The sequence below is a fragment of the Penicillium antarcticum genome (genome assembly GCF_028974205.1).
Source record: "Penicillium antarcticum strain IBT 31339 chromosome Unknown utg000007l_segment0_segment0, whole genome shotgun sequence".
Lineage (NCBI taxonomy): Eukaryota > Fungi > Ascomycota > Eurotiomycetes > Eurotiales > Aspergillaceae > Penicillium > Penicillium antarcticum.
In genome coordinates this window covers 833,277-853,816 of record NW_026695305.1, presented here as the reverse complement: position 1 = coordinate 853,816, position 20,540 = coordinate 833,277, and the positions used below count along the sequence as shown (strand labels likewise).

Below are 20,540 nucleotides of genomic sequence, written 5' to 3'. Positions count from 1 at the left end.
ATAAACTCTTTGAATGAGTCGTCACGAGCCGCTGGAAAGATATCAAGGAAGTCATCTTTTTCGATAGAATCGATGCCTAATCGGGTATATTCCGCAACCCGCGTTCCGTAAGAGCGCTTTAACACAGCAAAACAACCAACATCAAGAGGCTGTAAAAGATGAGAGGCATGCGGAGGCATACAGATTGGTATAATGTTGTTCTCCTGACAAATCTTATCGAATGTTGCTGTAAGATGACTGTCGTGGCCATCGAGGACCAAAAGACGATGTTTCCCTTTAGTCTGACTTATTGTATGCGGAATAAAGTGTTTTTGGAGCCAATCAACGCCAATTTCATTGCTTGTCCAGCCGTTCGGACTAACGTTAAGAGCCCAATGCTTTGGAAGGTCGTCAAACCATCGTACCATAAAGTGTTTCCCTTTAAAGATAACGTATGGTGGGAGCGCCCGTCCGGAGGCACAAATTGATTCAATAACAGTCACCCATTCACGATTGCCAGGTTGTAAAACGCCCCTCCGACCGGTGTAAAATGACTGCGTAATAACCTTCGTCGTCGCACTGATTCCCATTGCAAACCCCGATTCATCAAAGTTATAGATATCATCCGAAGTGATACCATATTGAGCAATCGTTTTTTCGACAAGGTTAAACCACTCAATAATAGTATTTGGGTCTTCCATTAGGGCGCGTTTGTAGTCATATTTGCGAGAGAATCGAGTAGTGAGCTCAGGATGTCGTTTAATATATTGTGTTGGCCAATTTTTGCCAACGGTCTGGGGGGCATTGTCTCCGCGGTGCTCAAGCAGTAAATTAGCCATATCTCTCAACATCGCGATTGTAAGCGCGGCGCCTCTCTGATCCATAGAGATTAACCAATCCTGAATTGATTCCTCTTCTAGTTGCGTGAATTTATGGCCTGTACCCCTTGCTTCATACAGATTAGGAATGCCTTTCATCCGATCTGCAAGAGTTGTACGGGGGACATCAAAAGAGCGAGCAGCAGCAGCGATCGTGGTAATTCTGCCATTCTGAATAGCCTTGATAGCTAGCGAGATCCTGCCTTCCTGCTCGATGGATTTTTGAGCTTTTTGACTTCGTTTGGGGGGCATAATAGGCGTTTAAAGATCGGTGGTTGGGTAGGGGCAGAAGATTTGAGGTGGGATGACGGATCGGCAGGGATGACGAACCCGCTGGGAACCACGTTAATGACATCAAATTACACTATTCTTTCTCTGGCAGTCGCAGCGCTTTCATCCACTTTCTACATTGACGTGGTCATCAAATTCACGACATCTTTCGCTGTCTATCTGCCAAAGTAACCCCCTTACTACCAAAACGAAGTGAATACTCTGACAGCAGCTCCGACCAAGAAAACACGCGCGAGTTACACACGTTGTAGATCGAGTCGTCAACATAGGTCACCCCGGAGGTGCCGGACGCGCGGCTTGGCCCAACGCCGCACTCAGGCGCAGAGCATGACTCAGCCAACTCGAGCATTACTGTGGCCAACTTGTCCACAGGAAGCCATGAACAGTTCTGATGTAGTTCAGGCAGGGCTCGCAGGGTCAGTGCCGATCGGATCAGCAAAGGAATTGCCTCGGAGTCGCTCCACAGGCCTTTCTTCGAATGTCCCGAGACGTGACCAATTCGGAGAGAGTACGTTCTTGCGCCTGACCGGCGTGCAAGGCTGACCATCCTTTCTCCCACCAGCTTAGATTGACCGTAGCCCATCAGCGCGCTGTTGAGATCGACTGCTTGCTCTTCGATCGTGGCCGAGGAGGCCCCCAGCGCCGTATAGATGGAAGAGCAAAACAACATGACCGCAGGTTCACGTCTTCGGACCGAAAGCGAAAACGTAATGAGGTTGTATAGTCCCCGGAGATGTGGCTCGAATTGAGCGAGGGGGAGGTTAAAGTTGACTGGCCATGCAGTATGGATGATTAAAGATACAGAGTCTAGCATACGGTGAAAGGCCTTCCCCACGGGGTCCAGAGAAAAGTCAGGCTGGTCCAGTGCGCCGTTTAGTGCCACAACCTTTGTTGTCTGTTCTGGCGAAAGCAACAGACCCCTTTCGAACAGGCTGCCACGCACCGCCTTTAACGGAGATGCCCTCCGCGTGAGACAGTAAACAGTCGACACCGAGTCATCGTTCAGCAATTCGAACAGCACATGTGCGCCCACTGAGCCAGTAGCTCCTGTCAACAGCTTTGCAATGTCAGGTTGATGATTCGGTGTCAAAATTGCATGTACTTACCACGGTCCTTGTCCTCCGTGGAGTTTCCGGGCAAGGCAGGTGTTTCCGAAATGAGGAGTATTTCTTGACCAGGTTGTCCATCAGTAAGATACTGTCTTCGGCCGTCGAGAGGCTATCTCTGCTCTGCAGCGCGCAGATGTAGAGGGCTAGCTGCGAGAGAGTGCCCATTTCAAACACCGAGTTTGGACTTGGAGAGTGGCAGGGGTCAAACCTGAACTGCTGCAGAATCAAGCGGCGGAGGTGCATTGCTTTCAGGCTGTCGACACCTTCGGAAAAGATATCGGCATCCACACTCGAGATGGAGACCCCGAGTTCATCCCAGCACAGCTGAAGAAGGTGAGACTGCGTCGCGGCCAGGCCTAGTTGGAGGCCCCCATTGGGTCGCGCTTCCGTGGTGTACAGGGTCTCGATCGACTCCGCATACTGCTGGTAGACCTGTGGTCGTATCACAGAGCCTTTGTCTGTTCGGGGGAACTTTGCAGTGTATGGCAGAATCGCCACCATGTCGCGTGAAATCTGAGCAAAGGCCTCTGCCTGGCAATTAGCCTCTTCAATAGACGTCCAGATAGCATCGAGGTAGTCCTGATCCGGCAGAGGATCAGGCTCGGCTTCCTCCGAGCGCAAGACCAGAAGTCCCGGAGTGGCTTTGCCCACTCCCACCATCACCGCTTCGTGGACCAGTGGATGTTGCTTGACATGGCCTTCCATAGAAAGTGGCAAGACTTTTTTGCCATTGACGAGGGTGACGCGGTCATCCAGTCTCGACATGTACTTCCAGCGCCCTGGAATCGTAGGGTGAGGGGCGAATACGTCCTTAGAATGGAAAGATCCGGGTGGATCGTCTGAATTGGACATGGTCAAAGCCGGATGACCGGCCAGGTAAACGCATTCATAGAGAGGTTCAGTTTCGCTGATGGGTTTCATCCAAATATATGGTCGTGCGCGGTCAAAGAACTGCAGGTAGTTCCAACCGGGGTCGTCTTCGGACCGTGAGATCGAATCTGCCACAAGGCCTGCCTCGGTGCTGGCGCGGATATCAGCACGGAAGATCAAACGCAAAAGGAAAAGAACTTACAGGCCGAATGATCCACCAAAAGTGACACCTTCTCTGACCAGGCGATCGCCCAATTCATCGGGGCAGGGAGCGCCCCCGTATGTGACGAGTGTGCATTTCCGCAGCGCCGCAATGCCACGAGGATCATCCGCCAACAGCTGCAGCATGTACGGAACTGCAGCTATCAGCTCGGGCCGAGCTTCTTCCAAGGCGGTGAGCACGAGCTCCGCTGTCATTGGCAGTGCGGCATTCCACAGGTACACGGTCTTTCTCCTCCACATGGCCTGGAGTGCGGTGGACAGTCCGTGCAGATGACACCAGGGAAGAGGATTGAACGATGTGAGTCCAGGTCCTTTCAGAGGGTGTGTCATGAGCGCTCGATGGGTAAGGAACAGCGGTTTGGGGTGCCAGTGGATCCTGAAGAATGCAGGATCACGGCGGTCTTGTCGGGGTCACGATCGCGGCAAAGGAAGAAGAACCTGGGCTCAGCTTTGGTTTCCAAAGAGCTTCGGGGCAGTGCGTGGCAGCTCACCAGCTTCAGTTGCACAATGTTACCCACCGTCGAGCGGATGCTGGGGGTTTCCCCGTAAACAATGGACTCGCACCCCACCGTCTCTAACAAGGACACACACGCCTTGCCCGACAATCTTGGCGAAAGCATGAGAACAATGTAGCCCAGTCGGCTCAGGGTAAAGAATGCCACGACCATGTTACGATCTGAGAAGGCAAGGAGCGCGACAATCGATTTGTTTCGCCTTGGCTGAGAAGAGCTGTCAGAATGTGTGAGGTCGGACGGCATCGGCAGACCTACCGTCTGAAAGCCAAAGTCCATAAGCATCGTCGCCGCTTGGTTGATCATGGTATTCAAGTCTTGACCGCTATAGTAGTCATAGGACGCGGCATGGCTCGCTGATCGGGGATAGGCAAGAATTGGGTGTTGGACAAGGTCGGCCGCTCGCAAACGGATCAGGTCGTCGAGAAACTGGAGCTGTCCATATTCCTGAACCAGTTGATCCGCGGTGTCGAAGAAACCGACCTGAGATGTCTGACCGCTGCGTTGGATACCCATGGTGAGGCAGAGTTTGCAAAGCCTTAGGGGGATGTTAGAGAGCTCGCAGCATCGATCTCTGAGAGAACAAGAGCCCTATATACGAGCGCGCCAACAGGTTGATTTGAACATAATGGCTTTGATTCTAACAGATAACGTCTAGTGCTTGGGATGATAGAGATGGTCGTTGGTGATCTCAGTGTTGTAAGAGCCGTTGAAATCCAATATCATCTTTTCTGCAAAGATGTTTATCCCAACATCCAGTTATGGCGCGATGGTTATTCCCTGGCACTCTTTGTTCATCCACCTTGTTTATGGATTACGTGGTCTCTGGTAATTACTGGCGGAATCGAGTCACCGCGTGATGTGGCAATGAACACGCAGCGACAAAAGAGAGCAAACACCGGCAAAATGTAAATTTGCGTCCTTGCCAAAAGGCGGAGTGGTGTTTCAGGGATAAGTTGCTAAGATTAAGCAACGGAGAGGTAGCTTGTCTTGCTCATTGATGAGGGTGGTTGAGGTCGTGTTTAGGGTTCTTAATAGCTCATAATCCAACAGTGTGCTCGCTGGTCAGACTATCCCTACTCGAAGTACACTTCCTACACTTCCTACGATCATCAATATCATTGGCTCGACTGGCCATTTAAGTTACAAGCGACTGACAAATTAAAACGTTGGCATGTATGATATTGAACATTTTCTTGTATCGCCTTGTCATGGGGGACTCCGATCTTGCTTTCGGTTCAGGACCAGCAATTGTTTAAGTGCTCACCGCATAGGCTGGGTCGATAGAATTTCCAAGAACATCGTTGGAAGCATGCAGCCCAACATTTGGCGTGGAGTCTGCCATCATTGCTATCATAAGTTATTTGGAGAACACAGAGGCTGAGAAGGTCCTTGTATTTGCGGGTTTAAAATAGTTGAGGGATAAGACGCAGATGGCAGTAATCACTGGTCAGTGGGATAGAGCCCCTTCGCGGCCCTGTGATAGACTTCGCCAGATTGACCAAGCGGTCCGGACCTGGTTTTGCGTAAACGGGCAATTCTGATGAGTGGGCCGAATAAACGAGGTGGGGATACACCTTTGTGACCCTTGAGCTCGGGAGCTACACCCCCAATAAACAGTATCGGAGGGGTAAATAACCGGATCCCGTTTGAGAGTCCCAGCTTGACGCTGCTCATGAAAGGATGTGAGGGAAACATCTACTGCCGATTTGGTTTATTTGGTGGAGAAGAACAACGGACTCGGTCTCTGGACCGTTCATCTCCCGTGCCGTTAATTCCTGCTTGAGAGACTTAAACAGCACTTATCTGCTGTGCGGTTGTTTGTTTTGTAGTTATAGAGTCTTTTTCAGATCAACAGACGCATGTAGTGTTCTTGACATGCAGGTGTTTATTTGTTGTGAGGTGACAGGTCAATTGATTAGGTTCTAAACATTTAGATTGCACCGAACCAATCGACTTCCTAATGTTCTCATTTAAACGTAGATATAGTTGACTTTTTTGAGGCTCTTTATTTGTTGCGGGGCAATAGTTGGTCTTTGAGCCTTCGACAAAATTTTTCTTTACAGTACCCAAATCCCTTTGTCTCTTGGTTCGAGTGTCTATTGGACACAATCAAGCAATCATCACGGCGTTCATCGGGATCGACGGCGGACGCTAGTAATAAACAGTCGTAACAACAATGAACGGTCATGGGACACGCATATCTGATAACGTATTTCACTACCGAGCTGGACATACCACCGAGCTGGACACCCTAAAACACCATAGTAAATGCGATAAATTACAACTTAAAATCTCAACAAAGGTTTTCTATATGGAACTTTCCTAATAGCTTAATACTTTCTAGGTGATATATGGCCTCTTCAAGGACTTTAGAAAATATATACGACTTTGTGATTTGAGATATATATATTTCTGCCTTTCAGCAACGTAATTTTCAATACCATGATGATGCAGCTTTTCGATTTTCTTAAAACTAATATATAGTGTTTAAAATCCTTATCGATAGCTATCGAATAACGAAGAAATCAAACAACAACGTGCTTGCTGAGATATCAAGTTGTAATTTATCTCATTTACTATGGTGTTTTGGGGTGTCCAGCTCGGTGGTGTGTCCAGCTCGGTAGTGAAATATGTCGGATTGACAGATACTGGTATGTGCTAGTATTGAGGTGTCCCATTGAGATGCATTGATGTTGTTCTATCTGGATCTTGCTGTTGAAGCGTTAACAGATCTCAGGAGTCGTTCCTAGCGTGTTACGACGCTGGTATGCCGAGCGTACCCCGTTTACCATACAGAGACAGAGACAGAATGGGTACTTGATGAATATCCCTGTTCTTAGTGGTAAAATACCACCCCTCAGTTCGACACACCCCCTCAGCGAGTGCCCTTTCTGCTCTTGCAGATGTGTGCGTTAGACCTCGCCCACCACCAGATGTTGCCGTATATTTTCCATACCCATCGATTGCATGAATTCGAGATGCTTTTGGCGGGGTAGTAGCTTTGTGAGACCATCAGCTACCATATCGGCGGTTTTCACCCAGTGTACGGTGATGCGCTTGCTCTGAACCTCCTGCCGGAGCCAGTGCTGGTGTATGTCAACATGACGGAGCTTCGTGCGCAGTTGAGGTGTTTCTTTTTCGAGGATCCCGATAGTCTGCTGATTGTCGCATTTGATGTTTAGCTCATGCTCAGGATCAAAGCGTATTGCTTTGAATAGCCGTTTCCACATGGCCACGGTCCTGGCAGCTTCTGAAACCGCAAGGAGCTCAGCTTCGGTTGTACTGGTAGTCACCGTACGCTGCTTGCCAGCTTTCCAATCGACAGGTCCTCCAAACATCATACATGTGTATCCTTCAGAGCTTTTTCGATCGGGATTATCAGCGAATGAGGCGTCACTAAAGAACTGAACGGCCTCCGGTATCTGACAATTTTTCTGTGATCGATCACGCGCTCTGTACGCGATCGCCGATGTCCGAGTGCTGTCAAGGTACGAGATGACTCTATTGATTGCATCAAGGTGCTGAGGACCGGGATTTGTGAGGAATTGAGCCAGTGTAGCCGTCGCTTTCGCTGAGTCCGGTCTAGTGATCGTCGTTGCATATTGAGCTGAGCCAACCTTCTCCTGGTACTCGTGAATCTGTTGAGGCGTCGCCTGGCCGTCAAATGGCTTGAGTGGGGTACTAGGGAGTGGTGTATCATATCTGCGAGATCCAGTAAGATGGTAACGGTGAGCCATCGAGGATATATATGAATCCTGACAGAGCCATAGGGCCATCTGTTGTCTGTCACGGATAATGCGTATCCCGAGGAACCACTGCGCCTCTCCCATATCTCGAAGCTCCCAGTGTCTGTTGAGCTCTTCTCTCAGATGTTTGGCTGCTGCATGCTTTGAAGAATGATTTACAATGATGATATCGTCAACATAGAAGAACACCATGATGCCGTCCGCTGCGAAGAGGCAAATATCTTCCTGCACTACCTGCAAGCCTAGAGATGTGAAGATCTTAGACGCTTCTCGTTGCCATAGGCGTGGAGATTTTCGTAGGCCGTATAGAGCTCTAAGAAGCTTCCAGCACTTGGCCTTACCATCTTTCTCAAACCCTGGTGGTAATGAGACGTATACAACCTCATCTAGTAGGCTATTGAGGAATGCGTTGACAGCATCATATTGATATGTGTCCAGATCGAATGCAGCAACTAGGGCGAATACAGCACGCGCGGTTCGCGCTGCGAGAGTCGCTGAGTACTTTTCTTCTGCCGTCATCCGCTGGAGATCTCCTCGCACGCATAGTCTCGCTTTCAGCTTGCTCAGGAACCCATTGCTATCAAACTTGTAGGTGAAGACCCATTTGAGAGGTAGGATCTGAATACTGCGGTCCGTTGGACGCTGTACTACCTCGAAGGTGTTTTTACGAGTGAGTGTGTCAATTTCAAGGCCTGCAGCCGCAAGAAATCCCTTGTGATATTGATGATTGATCATTTCCTTCCAGTTCTGAGGCTCTGAAGGCAGATCATCGCGGTGCACGAGGTTATGAAGGTGAGGAGCGTTTAGTCCTGTTGCGAACGCTGCTAACACACCTTCATGATAGTCCTCTGGCTCTTCTAGCGCGGCGGTAAATGCCTGGTCCACTGGTTTCCTCTTCCGTGCTCCAGAGACGATGTTTTGGTCCGATACATCTCCCACAATATCTCTTGGTGCTCTTGGACGTGCTGTCTCATGTTGTGCGGGCCCTCGATCCCCGGGAAATGCTCCTTGAGATGGTTGCTGCGCCTGAGGCGCCGGCAGAAGCTGTGGCTCTGCCGAGGGTGTTAGAGACGGCGTGACCGTCTGCTGAGGTTGGCCTGGTGATTTCGGTGGTTCAAAGGCATTTTCTTGGCGTTGAACGTCCGGTATAGCTTCTGGTGACTGCTGAGTGCTTTCACTAGCTGGCTCGTTTGTTTCTGGCTGGCTGACACGCTGTGTGAGCTGCTCGATGTCCTCATGCTCATCTTCACCGATTTCCCATGGCATAGCTTCGATTACGTCGCTAATGGGTGGCTTTACTAGTTCTTTGGGGTCGTATCGTAGATTCTCGTCGAATACTACGTCCCTGACTTCTCGCACGGCTCCTCTGTGCGGAAACCACACTCGCCAGATGTTCGAGGCTGTGTAGCCTACTAGATATCCGATATCCGCGCGCGGCTCCATCTTGTGGCTCTTTGGAATATCTTGGCGGCGCACGTAAGCGCGGCATCCGTATAACCGCAGATTTGAGAGGTTGATGCGTTGTTTTGGCTGCATGTGATCGATTCCTGTTGCCTCAGCGTACGGAATAATCCACTGACCGTTTGGAAGCTTAGTGGGCGATCTGTTGATGATATATACAGCTGCTTTAACAGCTTCTGGCCAGAGAGCCTTCGGCAAGCCTGCTTCCAACAGTAAGGCTCGTGCCCTCGCAATTATCACCCCCCCAGATCGTTCACCGAAGCTGTTCATCTCTGGTGTGCCCACCACACTGTGTTCCACGATGAAGCCACATTCACGGAGGAAGTCTTCTACCGTGCGGCCGGCAGCGCGCTCGTTGTCATAGCGGAAAGCTCGAATTGGCAACTTCAATTGTGTTATTGCAAACGCGACAAAATTCTTGACTGCATCCTGACAACCACTCTTCTTCTGGTGTGTTGAGGCGGCATGTAGGCGTATCCCTTCGAGGTAGAAGTGTGTCATCCACTTATCATCGTTGTATGCTGTCTCTATCTGCACAAGGTCAAAGTGAATTCGACCATATCTGCCGTACTTGGTTCCATGAGCTCTTCTCGAGATTTGGCGCTTTGCGCTAGTCATTTGACAGACTTCACATCTCTCAGGATTGCCGGCAGCATCATCGACATGCTGACCAATGATCTTGATTCCATCAACGAGTTCTGCAAGTTTCTCGATACGTTGATCATACATATGACCTAGGCGTTGATGCCAACGCTCGGCGGTGGCTGAGGATATTAATGGTTTTTCTGAATGCTTGATTGTAGCGAATCCAGCCGGAATTGGCCGGTATTCGAGTACGTATAGCCCACATTTCTCCTCTAGCTTTGCAATAGGCTGACCGCGGCGAACGAGTGCCAGTAACTCGATATTCATGATGAATCCCTTGCTCTTCAGTCTCGACGCCGAAAGTAGGTTCGTGTGGAATCCTGGCGAATACCGTACGTCCGAGACCTCTCCGATAGAGATCTTTCCGGTCTTGGGGTCTGTGAGGTTCAGTCTGACCGTTCCAAAGCCCTGGATTCTTGTAGAAGCGTCTCCGGTGATGACAGTGTAGTCAGCAGGAGTGAATGAGATGAATCTGTCACGATCGTTGCTGATGTGAGTATTCGCGCCAGTATCGACGATCCAGCTATCCTTTAGCGGAAACTCATCACCCTCTTGCGCCGCTTGTACCGCAAGATTATGCGAAAACATAGAGATAATCTGTTCGGACGACTGCTGATCTTCTGAGGCTGCAAACTGAGCTGATTCGACCTTGGTAAGCTTTGCGATGGCTTCCTGGTCCTGGGGGCTCATCCTCTTGATGAATTCAGGGATCTTCTTCTCTACAGCTTCGTTCGGGTTCCAGCCTTCTGGCCTCTGCGATTTGTTGAGATAATAGCACTGCTGATACGTATGGGCACCATTACCACACGGGCACCGTGTACGGTACGTTTTCTCCGCTGGCTTTGACTTATTTTGACCAGGTTTAGCCTCATGCTGACCATCTAGCGTGGCAAGTGAAACCTTCGACGATCCCTTCTTCGCTGACTGTCCAAGAGCCTTACGGCGTGTTCGGTATGCGGAGATAACGTCGTGGAAGGATATATCGTGTATGAGGATTTTCTCCTGCCACGTGGTACAGAATACGTCATCTATAGGCTGAATAGCGCGCAGGAAGTCTCGAATAGCGTATTTGACACTGTATACCACATCAGGCACATCTGCACACTTTGCTTCCTCATATAGACTCGTCCACTGAGTGAGCCAGTGATCTGTATTGACGTTATTCGTTGGTTGTTTGATCATGGCCCTCCACGCAGCTCGAAGCTCTTCGGTCCGGGTCTCTGGCTTTGGCTTGAATTCACGAGCTAGCCTGACAAGCTTCTGATACGGCGAAACCTCATCGACTGTGAGATAGTGATACTCGGTTGCGAGAGAACGTGTGATTAGGCTGTTCATGCGTGCCATCACCTTCAGCAGGCGCACCCGTTGAGCCTCACGCCTATCATAGGCTTGAATGCGTCGAGTCCACTGGGTAAATTCCTTCTCTGTGAGTTCAAACTCATCCTCCACATCTTCGCGAATACTGCTAGGTTGAGGCTCTCGGGCGGCCTCGGGAACCTGTCGTACGCTCTCTTCTGCAAGATCTGGATTCAGATAGTCCCACACATCTTCAGAGATAGCTGCTGAGCGTATGTGGCCGATCCAGACTCTCCATTGACTTTCCGACCGTAGTCGCTGGTCCTGAGGCACTGCCCTCAGTTCTTCTGAGTAGAGGCCTTCTGACATTCTTATACTGCTTTCCCTTATTGTACTCTATTGTCCTGTTCGCAATCGGTCGTTGGCAACGCTCGCATGTGCCGTTCAGGGGTAACCGGGCGATTCAGAGGTATCCGAGCTATTCAGGGGTATCCGGCACTGCGGAATATTATACACGTCGCTAAGATACAGAGCAGAGAGGTCTGATATATCTTAATGGATATTGCAACGGGCAACCGGGCTCATAACTGTCGGATTGACAGATACTGGTATGTGCTAGTATTGAGGTGTCCCATTGAGATGCATTGATGTTGTTCTATCTGGATCTTGCTGTTGAAGCGTTAACAGATCTCAGGAGTCGTTCCTAGCGTGTTACGACGCTGGTATGCCGAGCGTACCCCGTTTACCATACAGAGACAGAGACAGAATGGGTACTTGATGAATATCCCTGTTCTTAGTGGTAAAATACCACCCCTCAGTTCGACATTATCCTATGAGCGTGGGACATAGGTATTGTAATTTATCACCTTTCAAGGTGGTGTTCTAGCTGTTCCACTCGTTTACACAATACGTTATCTTTGCAAGAGATGCCTGAAGAACCACCTGCAGAACCTGCTTTACCCTCTATACCTACGGTTAGGCGGCAGGTCACCTGCTCTGTATGTGGGATCAAAGGTCATACCTATGTTAAATGCCCTACACGTATTAAATAGCAAAATTTGAGTCAATTTTGTGGCATCAGTCGTGGGTAAAAATTGAAGGTTTTTTGATTTTTGGTGGGGCCGCTCGGTCAATACGGTCGCTCGGGCAATACGTTATCACGTTATTTGGCGTTGTACCGAAGGGTTTGTCAACGCACAGAGGCGAACACTGATTTGGCTGGCAATCCATATTTTGGCTTCAGAGTTACCCAACGTGCTTCCTAAGTCAATAGGCTGTCTCCATATGAAGTCTCGTTCTAGACCGATAGCGCTTTTGCTTTTGTTTCTCGTTGGTTATGCTTAGTCATAGACACAGAGAATCTCCCTGACCGGCCGCGAACGTTGTTTTCTGTGCTTTTCACTAACACCAACAACACTTTCCTTCCCCTCCTATTTTGACTTTGCTTGTTGCTGTTGCTGTCGCTGTTGTATCTAAGATTTCATTCTACATTTCTAGGACCTCTTACACTTCTAAAATGGAGGAGTTCACGCGGTTCCAGATCTTGGGAACCACCTTGATGATGATGATGATGATGAATTCATTTGCCCAATGTAGCTTGCTCTATGTAAATGCTGCTATGCGGGAGTGCTATCGAGCCTGCCGACAGCTAAAAATGGGTATCCAGCCCTGTACATGATAGAGAGAGGCTCATCTTTTGAGCATTTCTCTGACCATATCGAATGTAGAATAAACTAAGACAAAAAGAAAGCGGGCTGCAAGTGTTCAACCACAGCCACTTGGTCCGCATGACCACAGCCACTTGGCCCGCATGAAAATGAACGTTCCTGGTCCTCACCGCTTTCGTTGGGACCCCTGGTCCACCTCTGACCCCAGCTCTCCCCTTTCTCCACCTCCTCTTCCGCTGTCAGCAGACGCTTGTGTGCACGTTCGATTCAAGGGAGTACAGTGGACCTGGCACCGCACTCCTAGCGGGCAATATTCATCTCCTTCCGTCACACTGTCCATAGGGATCATTGTTTCTCTGCTCCGAGAGCTATTGGATCCAGCCCCTGGAACTGACCCAGGAGATTGGTTCTGATCATGAACTCTGCCACAATTGTGCGCGCCTCGAGGCGCGTCAACAATTCTTCGTGACAAAGCGTGATGCCCTGCTCAGACAGGGCATTGCGCATCTCATCGCGCTCTTCTTGATGCAACGGGCACTCAAGTAGGACGTGTGTCACAGTCTGGTTGCCCAAGTCGCAATCGCATCGTGCGGTCTCGCGCCGATTGATGTGAGCCAGATACGCATTCAGTCCGATGCGCCCGGTCCGCAATTGCATCAGGATGGAGGCAGTTGCTTTGCGTAAACCCGACCAGTATTCCAGTGTTTTCTTGTTCGGTGTCTCGATCAGCCTTCTGGTCGGACGACCGGTCTTCTCTGATGCCCATGCTCTCTCCCACTCGATCCTCGCCTCTTGGCGGAATCGACGCTTTGTCGCTGCCGCGAGGCGAATGTATCGATTGAGAGGGTCTTGTGGATCGTCGGGTTTTTGAGCCGCGTCTTTTGCGTGCTGGTCTACGATCTCGTTGCCCAGCACTCCTTGGTGCGCTGGGATCCACCTGAGTTCGGTTGTGATTCCTTTCTCCGCTAGTCGACGGATGAGGTCCAGGCATCCTACCAGGTATACTTGACCTGAGGGTATGCGAGGTCGGCGGAGCGCTTTTAGCGCAGCCTGGCTGTCGACAAAGATGACCAGTCCATTCTTTGCTTGCGCGACCCAGGGCTCTGTACTGTTCACAACTGACTCCAGTGCCATCTCGATCGCGCGTAGCTCTGCGGCATACACGGTCGTTGTGCTATCGTCGCTCATCTGGCTGTGGGCGACATGGTCTTCGAAGTCGATCACCATCGCTGCCCCCACTCTTCCTTCAATTCCACTTCCATCGGTATAAATTATCAAGGGTCGCTCCTTTGATGCCTTCACCACGATCTGTTCATGAAATGCTACTGCTGCCTCTCTGTCTTGAATGATCACCCCCGGCGGCGCTTGCCATGGTGCCAGGACGAATGCTTTTCGGTTCTCCCAGATTCCTGCCAAAGTTCCCGGGAGAGCCGTGAGGCATCCGCCCATCTTCCAGGTCTGCGCCTCCATTGGTGTCCATCCAGCCCAGACTCTCTCGTGTGCCGCTCGGCGTCGCACCATTGTTGGTGGTATACCAAGCTTCGGTCCTGTTCGTAGTCGAAGAGCCGTTTCTTTCACCAGTCGATTCATGTGGATCGAGATGGGTGGTAGGTACAGCTCTGCGTTCAGTGCCTCCGCCGCTGTGGTTCTGAAAGCTCCACTGATGAGACACGCTGCTTGTTTTTGGGTGGCCGCAAAGGGCCGACAGATTGATTGGGCCTTGGTTTTGCTAACGTGCATAGGCTGATACCATGCGGAGACGCCAAAGAGCATCTGCGGTATGATTACTGTTTGATAAATCCTGCGCATGGCATACAACGAGGCTCCCCACGTCGATCCTGCTAAGCTTCGTAGCGCTTTGAGAGAGATGCTAGCCTTTGCCACGGCTTTCTCCCGGTGATGATGAAATTCCAGGCTCGGATCTAACCAATATCCCAGATATCTCTCGGCTGTCTCCGTGGCTCGCACAGTGTGTTCTTGTAGACGTAGTGGGAGGTATTGTGGGTCGACTTCTTTGGTATTGACGAAGTGTATGAGGGCGTACTTTTTGGGGTCGAAGACTGATGCATGTTTCTCAGCCCACTGGTCGGCTTTGCGACATGCAGTCTTGAGCTTCTCAATGGTCTCGCGTTCACTGTCCCCTTTGGCCATAAAACAGACATCGTCTACCCAACCACTGCTAATAATTCCTGTCCCGCAGTTCTCAATGAGGTCTGCATTGTAGATCAAGTAAAGGATTGGTGATATCGGCGACCCTTGCGGGATGCCTGTAGGTGTTGGGATTATACCGGATATGCCTTCAGGCATGCGGATTCTTGTGCTGCGGTTGGACAAAAACGCCTTGACCCAGGGAACGAAGTGCCCCAGGCGTCGTTTTCTGAGGTTATGGAGGAGGCGAGCATGGGAAACATTGTCATACGCCCCAGAGACATCTAACATCAACAGGGACACCACTGGCTTGCCTTTTCCCCATGCAGTTTTGATGAGGTCAATGATGATGTGAATAGCATGATCTGTGGATATACCGCGTCGACCACCCAGGTGAGTTCGAGGGAGTAGTCCCTCCGACTCTACTGCGTAGCTGATCCTTCGCGCAACTATCGATTCCAAGAATTTTCCGAGCGTGTTTAGCAGTGCAACCGGTCTGTATGATTTGGCAAGCTGATAGTCACTTTTGCCCTGTTTCCTGAGGACAACTGTGATTGAGCGCTGGAAGTGCGATGGGTTGTATCCAGTGCGTATGCAGGCGTTGAACAGTTGGACAAGCACGTCCAGGATGACTGGTATCTCGATAAGTTTGTGCCACAGAGAGTTCGGAATGCCGTCTTCTCCTGGCGCTTTCCCTGCTTTCGCTCCCTTCACTGCTTCCTGTATCTCTTGAGCCGTAATTGGTGGGAATTCGATCGGCTGCGGGTATTGAAATGATTCCGTGTCAGAGAGGTCAGCTGGGGGCGGTTGTGGGAAGAAGGCAGTCCGGAAGGCCTCTGCTTTCTGCTCGATTGTTTCCGCCAAAGTCCCTGGTGATTGGGAATCTTGTATCTTCAGCGAGGGCGTGATGCCCTTTTCGTAGGCTCCATCTCGGTTTCGCGCCCATTTCGCTAGCCGCCACATGCCTTGCGGCCCGTCCTCAATGACCTGCTGGACTCGGCGTCGGTGTGCTCGTGACAGTTTCTTTTTGATCAGACGTGCTTTTCGGTTGCGCGCTATGGAATAGCACATCCAATCGAAGGGATCCTGCGTTTTTGTGTGTCGGCGTCGGAGACGACGAACCTCCTTCACTGCCGCCTTGCACTCATCATCGAAATCGGAATTTGACCAGGTCGATGGTTTCGCCCACGGGGTTGAGTCTTCAATTGATGATTGTACGCTTTCCAGTAGTTCTTGGTATTGGGCCTCTATTTGTTGTGTGTCTGCCTGGGACAAATCCTTCACTTGCACATTTTCCTCAATCTTCTGGACCAGTTTTTTGTTGTCCGTTGCATTCCAATTTCTTCGCATCTGCTGTGAAGCAGCTGGCGTTTTAATGTCAAGTGCCGTCCTGATCGGGAAATGGTCCGAGGAGTGCTCGACGTCGTCTGCCCTCTCGCATTGGATAAGCCTGTCAACCAGGCTTGAGGAGACAAAGGTAAGATCGATCACTGATGTTTGATCATTGCGAGTCCAGGTAGGTTTTCCTTCCTCATTCGCCAGTTCAAGCCCCCATTCGTTGGTGATTTCGAGAAGTTTTTCGGCCTCTGTGTCAGCTTTTGTTCCTACACCTCCCCACAACGAGTGGTGCGCATTCATGTCCCCTAACACCACGTGTTCTCCATGCGGCCGTCTTGCTAGTTCACACCTCAGTCGTTCTAGTGTGTCGCTGCCTGGTCTGTTGTATATGTTGTGTATGAAGAGGTCTGTCCAGTCGCTGTCTCGGTAGGTCTTCCTGAGCTTCAGTAGCTGATAGTCCTGTGAAATGAGTTGGCATGACCAAGTGCTTGGGTAAAGCTTTTTGGATACAAAGAGACACACTCCTGGTGGGGGAGGATCTGATTCCTGGTTCTGCTCCTGTCTTACACCTTTTGTCGGGTACAACAATTGGAACGATGCAGTTGCAGGTTGGTGGCTTGTGTGTTGTAGTTGGTTCTTCCATGGCTCTTGCACCGCAATAACGTCCGCTGCTAGAACCTTCTCATCTCTGAGAAACGTAGCCATTACTGGCCATGCCTTGTGTACGTTATATTGAAGAATTTCGAAAGGCTTCATTGGTGGCGTTGTTCGTCATCGCTTCGCTCGCTAGCTTCGTGCCATACTTCGTCGCTCGTGTCTTCGATCGTCGGTGCATCGGTTCCAAAGGCTGGAGGAGAGGATTCAGTCGGTACCACCTGTCGTTGTCTGTATTTCAAGACAACGAGCTTGCGGTACTCGGGGCTCTCTGGGTCCAGCTCCTCGCTGGCAGGTTCTGGAGTGCTGCCTGGATCGTTGACAGTGGTTACTTCGGTGATGAATTGAGAAAGTCTTTGTTCATGGCTATCTTGCTGGGAGTTGGTTTGGGGAAAGTCAGCTGGGTTGAGTTGGATGTTAAACCAGTCATTGTCATCTGGTTGCTCATCCATGACATCTTCCGGCTCCCCTGTGCGTCGTCTTTTGGAGTTGGCTTCTTCCTGCGTCGCTTTCTGGGAGGCAACCTGGAACCTCGTCGACCGCTGGCACGCCAGTGGTATCACCGGTGGTTTGGGGGCCTTTGCTTTAGTCCTGGAGCCTTTTGGGCGACCCGGGCCTTTTCTGGGTTGCGTGACCTCAGTGAGCTCCTCCACTGGCGTCTCGATTACCGCTGGTGTTGCGTCTAAATCGATCACAGCTCCTGGAAGGCTCACCGAGGGATCCTCTTCTTCTTGACTCTCAGGGGCATGCATCGACGCCTCCATCCCCTCTCTGGTCGTGTTGGAGCTACTCGAGGTCGTCACCTTCTCGGAGCTTGTCACAGTCCGGAAGTGTAGGGGAATGCGGTGGTATGTAGGGCATTCAGCCAACGCTTGTTTGGCCTCATTCATTGCCGCCATCTTCACCGGACATTCGCGGCTTGTCGGCCGATGTCCTTCGCCACAGTTGGCGCATTTGACTGGTATCGCTTGCCCCTTTGTCGAAGGGCACTCCCAGGTCGGGTGCCCGCCAGCGCAGTGGCCGCATTTGAACATGTTGGAACAGTGTGACTGGATATGCCCCGGCTTCTGGCATTTCCTGCAAAGCTTCATCCGTCCCTCGCGACAGAACCTTGTGACGTTATGGATCTGCTTTCCCCACACGACCCCGGTGATGATCGCGCGATTGGCCACGACTGGGCTGGTGAACTCGATCAGGATCGAGCCCTCCGCCCTTTCACCCGGGCGTGTGAGCCATCCCAGATATTGGATATTCGCCCCTTCGCCCCAGTTGTTCTGCCTGAGCAATTCACCTGCGACGTCGGCCATTGTCTCCGGGGTGAGCTTCATCGACCTCACCGGGATATGATATGCCATCACTCCCCAGGATGGCTCCTGAATCACCGAGCCCGGTCCGAACGCCCTCAGCCACACACGATGCTTGCGAAGGACCTCTGCACCGGCGGCACTGTTGGTGATCATCGCCACATCACCCGAGGGTAGCTTTCGGGCTGCCACAAACGAGGCCTGTCCAGCCAGTACCCCCGAATTTTTGTGTCGGGCAATCGTAGTTCTCTGCCGTTCTGCCCGTTCAACCAGGTCCTTCGGCGTCAGTCCCCGGATTTGATCACGGTTTGAGCCCACCTTGACGATGATCTCGCGGTCTTCGCGGAGCTCGATTTCTGGCACTCCTGGGGACGATGTGCCGTTGCTCCGGATGTTGGGTGCCGCAGCCTTGGCCAGGTCGCGCTGCCATTCTCGGGCTCGGAAGGTGCGCCATGTCGCCGCAGAGTTCGCCGCGGGGGTGGACAAAGTTGTCGATAAGGCGCTCGTGGCTTTCTCAATGGTGTCCATTCGCCGGTTCAGACGGTCAGTGTCGAGGTTGATCTTGGTCAACGCCTCCAGCACCTTGGCCATCCCCTGGCCATCGCCCCGTTGGGCGTTGAGTGCGTACTGGCGGACAGCACGAATATATCCAGTGACATATCGGTCCTCTGAGCCATTGTTTTCGATGTGGTTCAGTACCCTGCGGGCCCCTTCCGCGATGTCGTCCATGGATCGGGGCGGGTCCGCGAGGGCCGTGTTTTTTGATGTTCCTCTCCTGATAGGGGGCAAATTCTGTGCATTCGCACCAGTCGCCATCAGTGCTGCCATTGCCCTTACAAAAAGGGTATCAGATGGTAGCGCTTGAAGTTACGACTAGACCTCTTCAAGTCCCGTGGGACTAGACTTGACCTAGTCCCAAATCCCAGTGCACCCCACTCCCATGGGAGTACCTAGCATTTCCAGTCCCTCCCATGGGAGTGGGGTATGCTCCCATGGGGATTCCCCAATTTCCCGCCGAGACCTAGATTTTGCATAAATAACCAAAAAGGTATGGATAAAATCGCTGACAACTCATTCAAAATTACTGTTATTTAAACCTGTTCTAGCTATCTGAGGGTTCACACTGTTCATCTTGATCCCGTATGAAATTATTTGACACTACCTTGGACTTACATAGTTTCTCCCTGCTAGAGATATGAAATTCGGTTTTTGATGTTTCAAACATATCCTTGGCTTTTCAAAGTAAATTCGCGAATCGTGCTATGTGTTCCCATAAAAATATATATATTCACTAGAGGATAGTTGGTCTATGTCTTTAACAACCATGAAGTGTGGAACATTCATTTTTATGCCTCTAAATTTACTTTTATTCTTTAGTAGATGCTATTAATTGTTGGGTATCTTTAATCTCACACTTAGTTTTGTCCAGGGCTTGGGTCAAGCCCTCTAGAAAACTCATGGTGGACGAAAACTTCATACGAAATCAGCTGGGGAAGGCGGCTGACCCCCAAATCCACAGGATGGGGATTTTCTATGGGACTGGTGGGGAATGAAGTGTGGTTAGTGGGGATTGCAGTAGGAGCTAATGGGCATTGTAGTGGGAGTAATGGGAATTCCCCATGGGACTAAGGGGCTGCGTCCAATCAGCGACATATCTTTGGAGCCTAGCTTTGTGATACATCAAGCATGAGAAAATAGTCATTTTGCTTAATAGGCCTAATGTGGCCTAGATACCATCATGCCTCGCGAGAAATCAAAGTAAGTCTTCGCTATCTCCCCCAGGGATCGGTATCATGGATCAATGTAGCCAGTCTTCTGATGCTGGCCCTTCAAACCGCTACGAAGAACATCTCGATAGCCTTCCTTACCTTTCATCTGACCCTATACAGTCATTCACTCCCGATCTCAACTACAGACATCAAACGAACACACCAGCTCCGCTGTTTGAAGTCCCCCAGCCGATTTCAGATCCTGAGTCTCTCCGACGGGTTGGCCCCGATCGGAAAAAGATTTATGTGCTTTACAACGATATGTCAAAGGAGCAATTCATTGCTTGGTGGCTTCAGACACAATATGCGACCGTGGAGGGCAATGGCAAGAGAATCAATTGGAAGTCGAAACATTCTTCGGAAGTTTGGGATAATTTCGACCAGGTGGCTCATCAGCTTACTGGAGAAGCAAAAGTCATGTGTCGAAGATGTGGCAAAGTCCTTCCCCATCCGCAGGAGAAGGGGGATGGAACAAACTCCATGAAACGTCATCTCGGGTCAAATTCATGTCGTAGAGTCACAAGTGATCAGTCTCAGCAGCAAGGTATCCAACAATCGTTTGAGTTTGCAGTATGAGTTCTATGAGGAATCCTTCCAAGTCTCGACGGCTAAAATATTACCTCTAGTCTCAGCTCAGTCCTCAGCAGC

The 20,540-nt window shown here is 50.7% G+C and overlaps 3 protein-coding genes across 3 annotated transcripts; 1 reads left to right on the top strand and 2 right to left on the bottom strand.

The window, feature by feature from the left end:
* Positions 1–1,284: 1,284 nt before the first annotated feature.
* Positions 1,285–4,377, bottom strand: N7508_007481 (AMP-dependent synthetase/ligase; the record flags this gene model as incomplete). The annotated part of the gene is made up of 4 exons (XM_058465545.1): positions 1,285–2,205; positions 2,255–3,278; positions 3,330–3,725; positions 3,788–4,377. The coding sequence occupies 4 exons, from the start codon at positions 4,375–4,377 to the stop codon at positions 1,285–1,287; spliced, it is 2,931 nt and encodes a 976-aa protein (XP_058317947.1).
* Positions 4,378–6,776: 2,399 nt separating this feature from the next.
* Positions 6,777–11,381, bottom strand: N7508_007480 (uncharacterized protein; the record flags this gene model as incomplete). Its single annotated transcript, XM_058465544.1, has 1 exon — positions 6,777–11,381. The coding sequence occupies one exon, from the start codon at positions 11,379–11,381 to the stop codon at positions 6,777–6,779; it is 4,605 nt and encodes a 1,534-aa protein (XP_058317946.1).
* Positions 11,382–19,861: 8,480 nt separating this feature from the next.
* Positions 19,862–20,468, top strand: N7508_007479 (zinc finger BED domain-containing protein; the record flags this gene model as incomplete). The annotated part of the gene is made up of 2 exons (XM_058465543.1): positions 19,862–19,881; positions 19,931–20,468. 2 exons carry the CDS (start codon positions 19,862–19,864, stop codon positions 20,466–20,468), a joined length of 558 nt encoding a protein of 185 aa, XP_058317945.1.
* Positions 20,469–20,540: the final 72 nt, after the last annotated feature.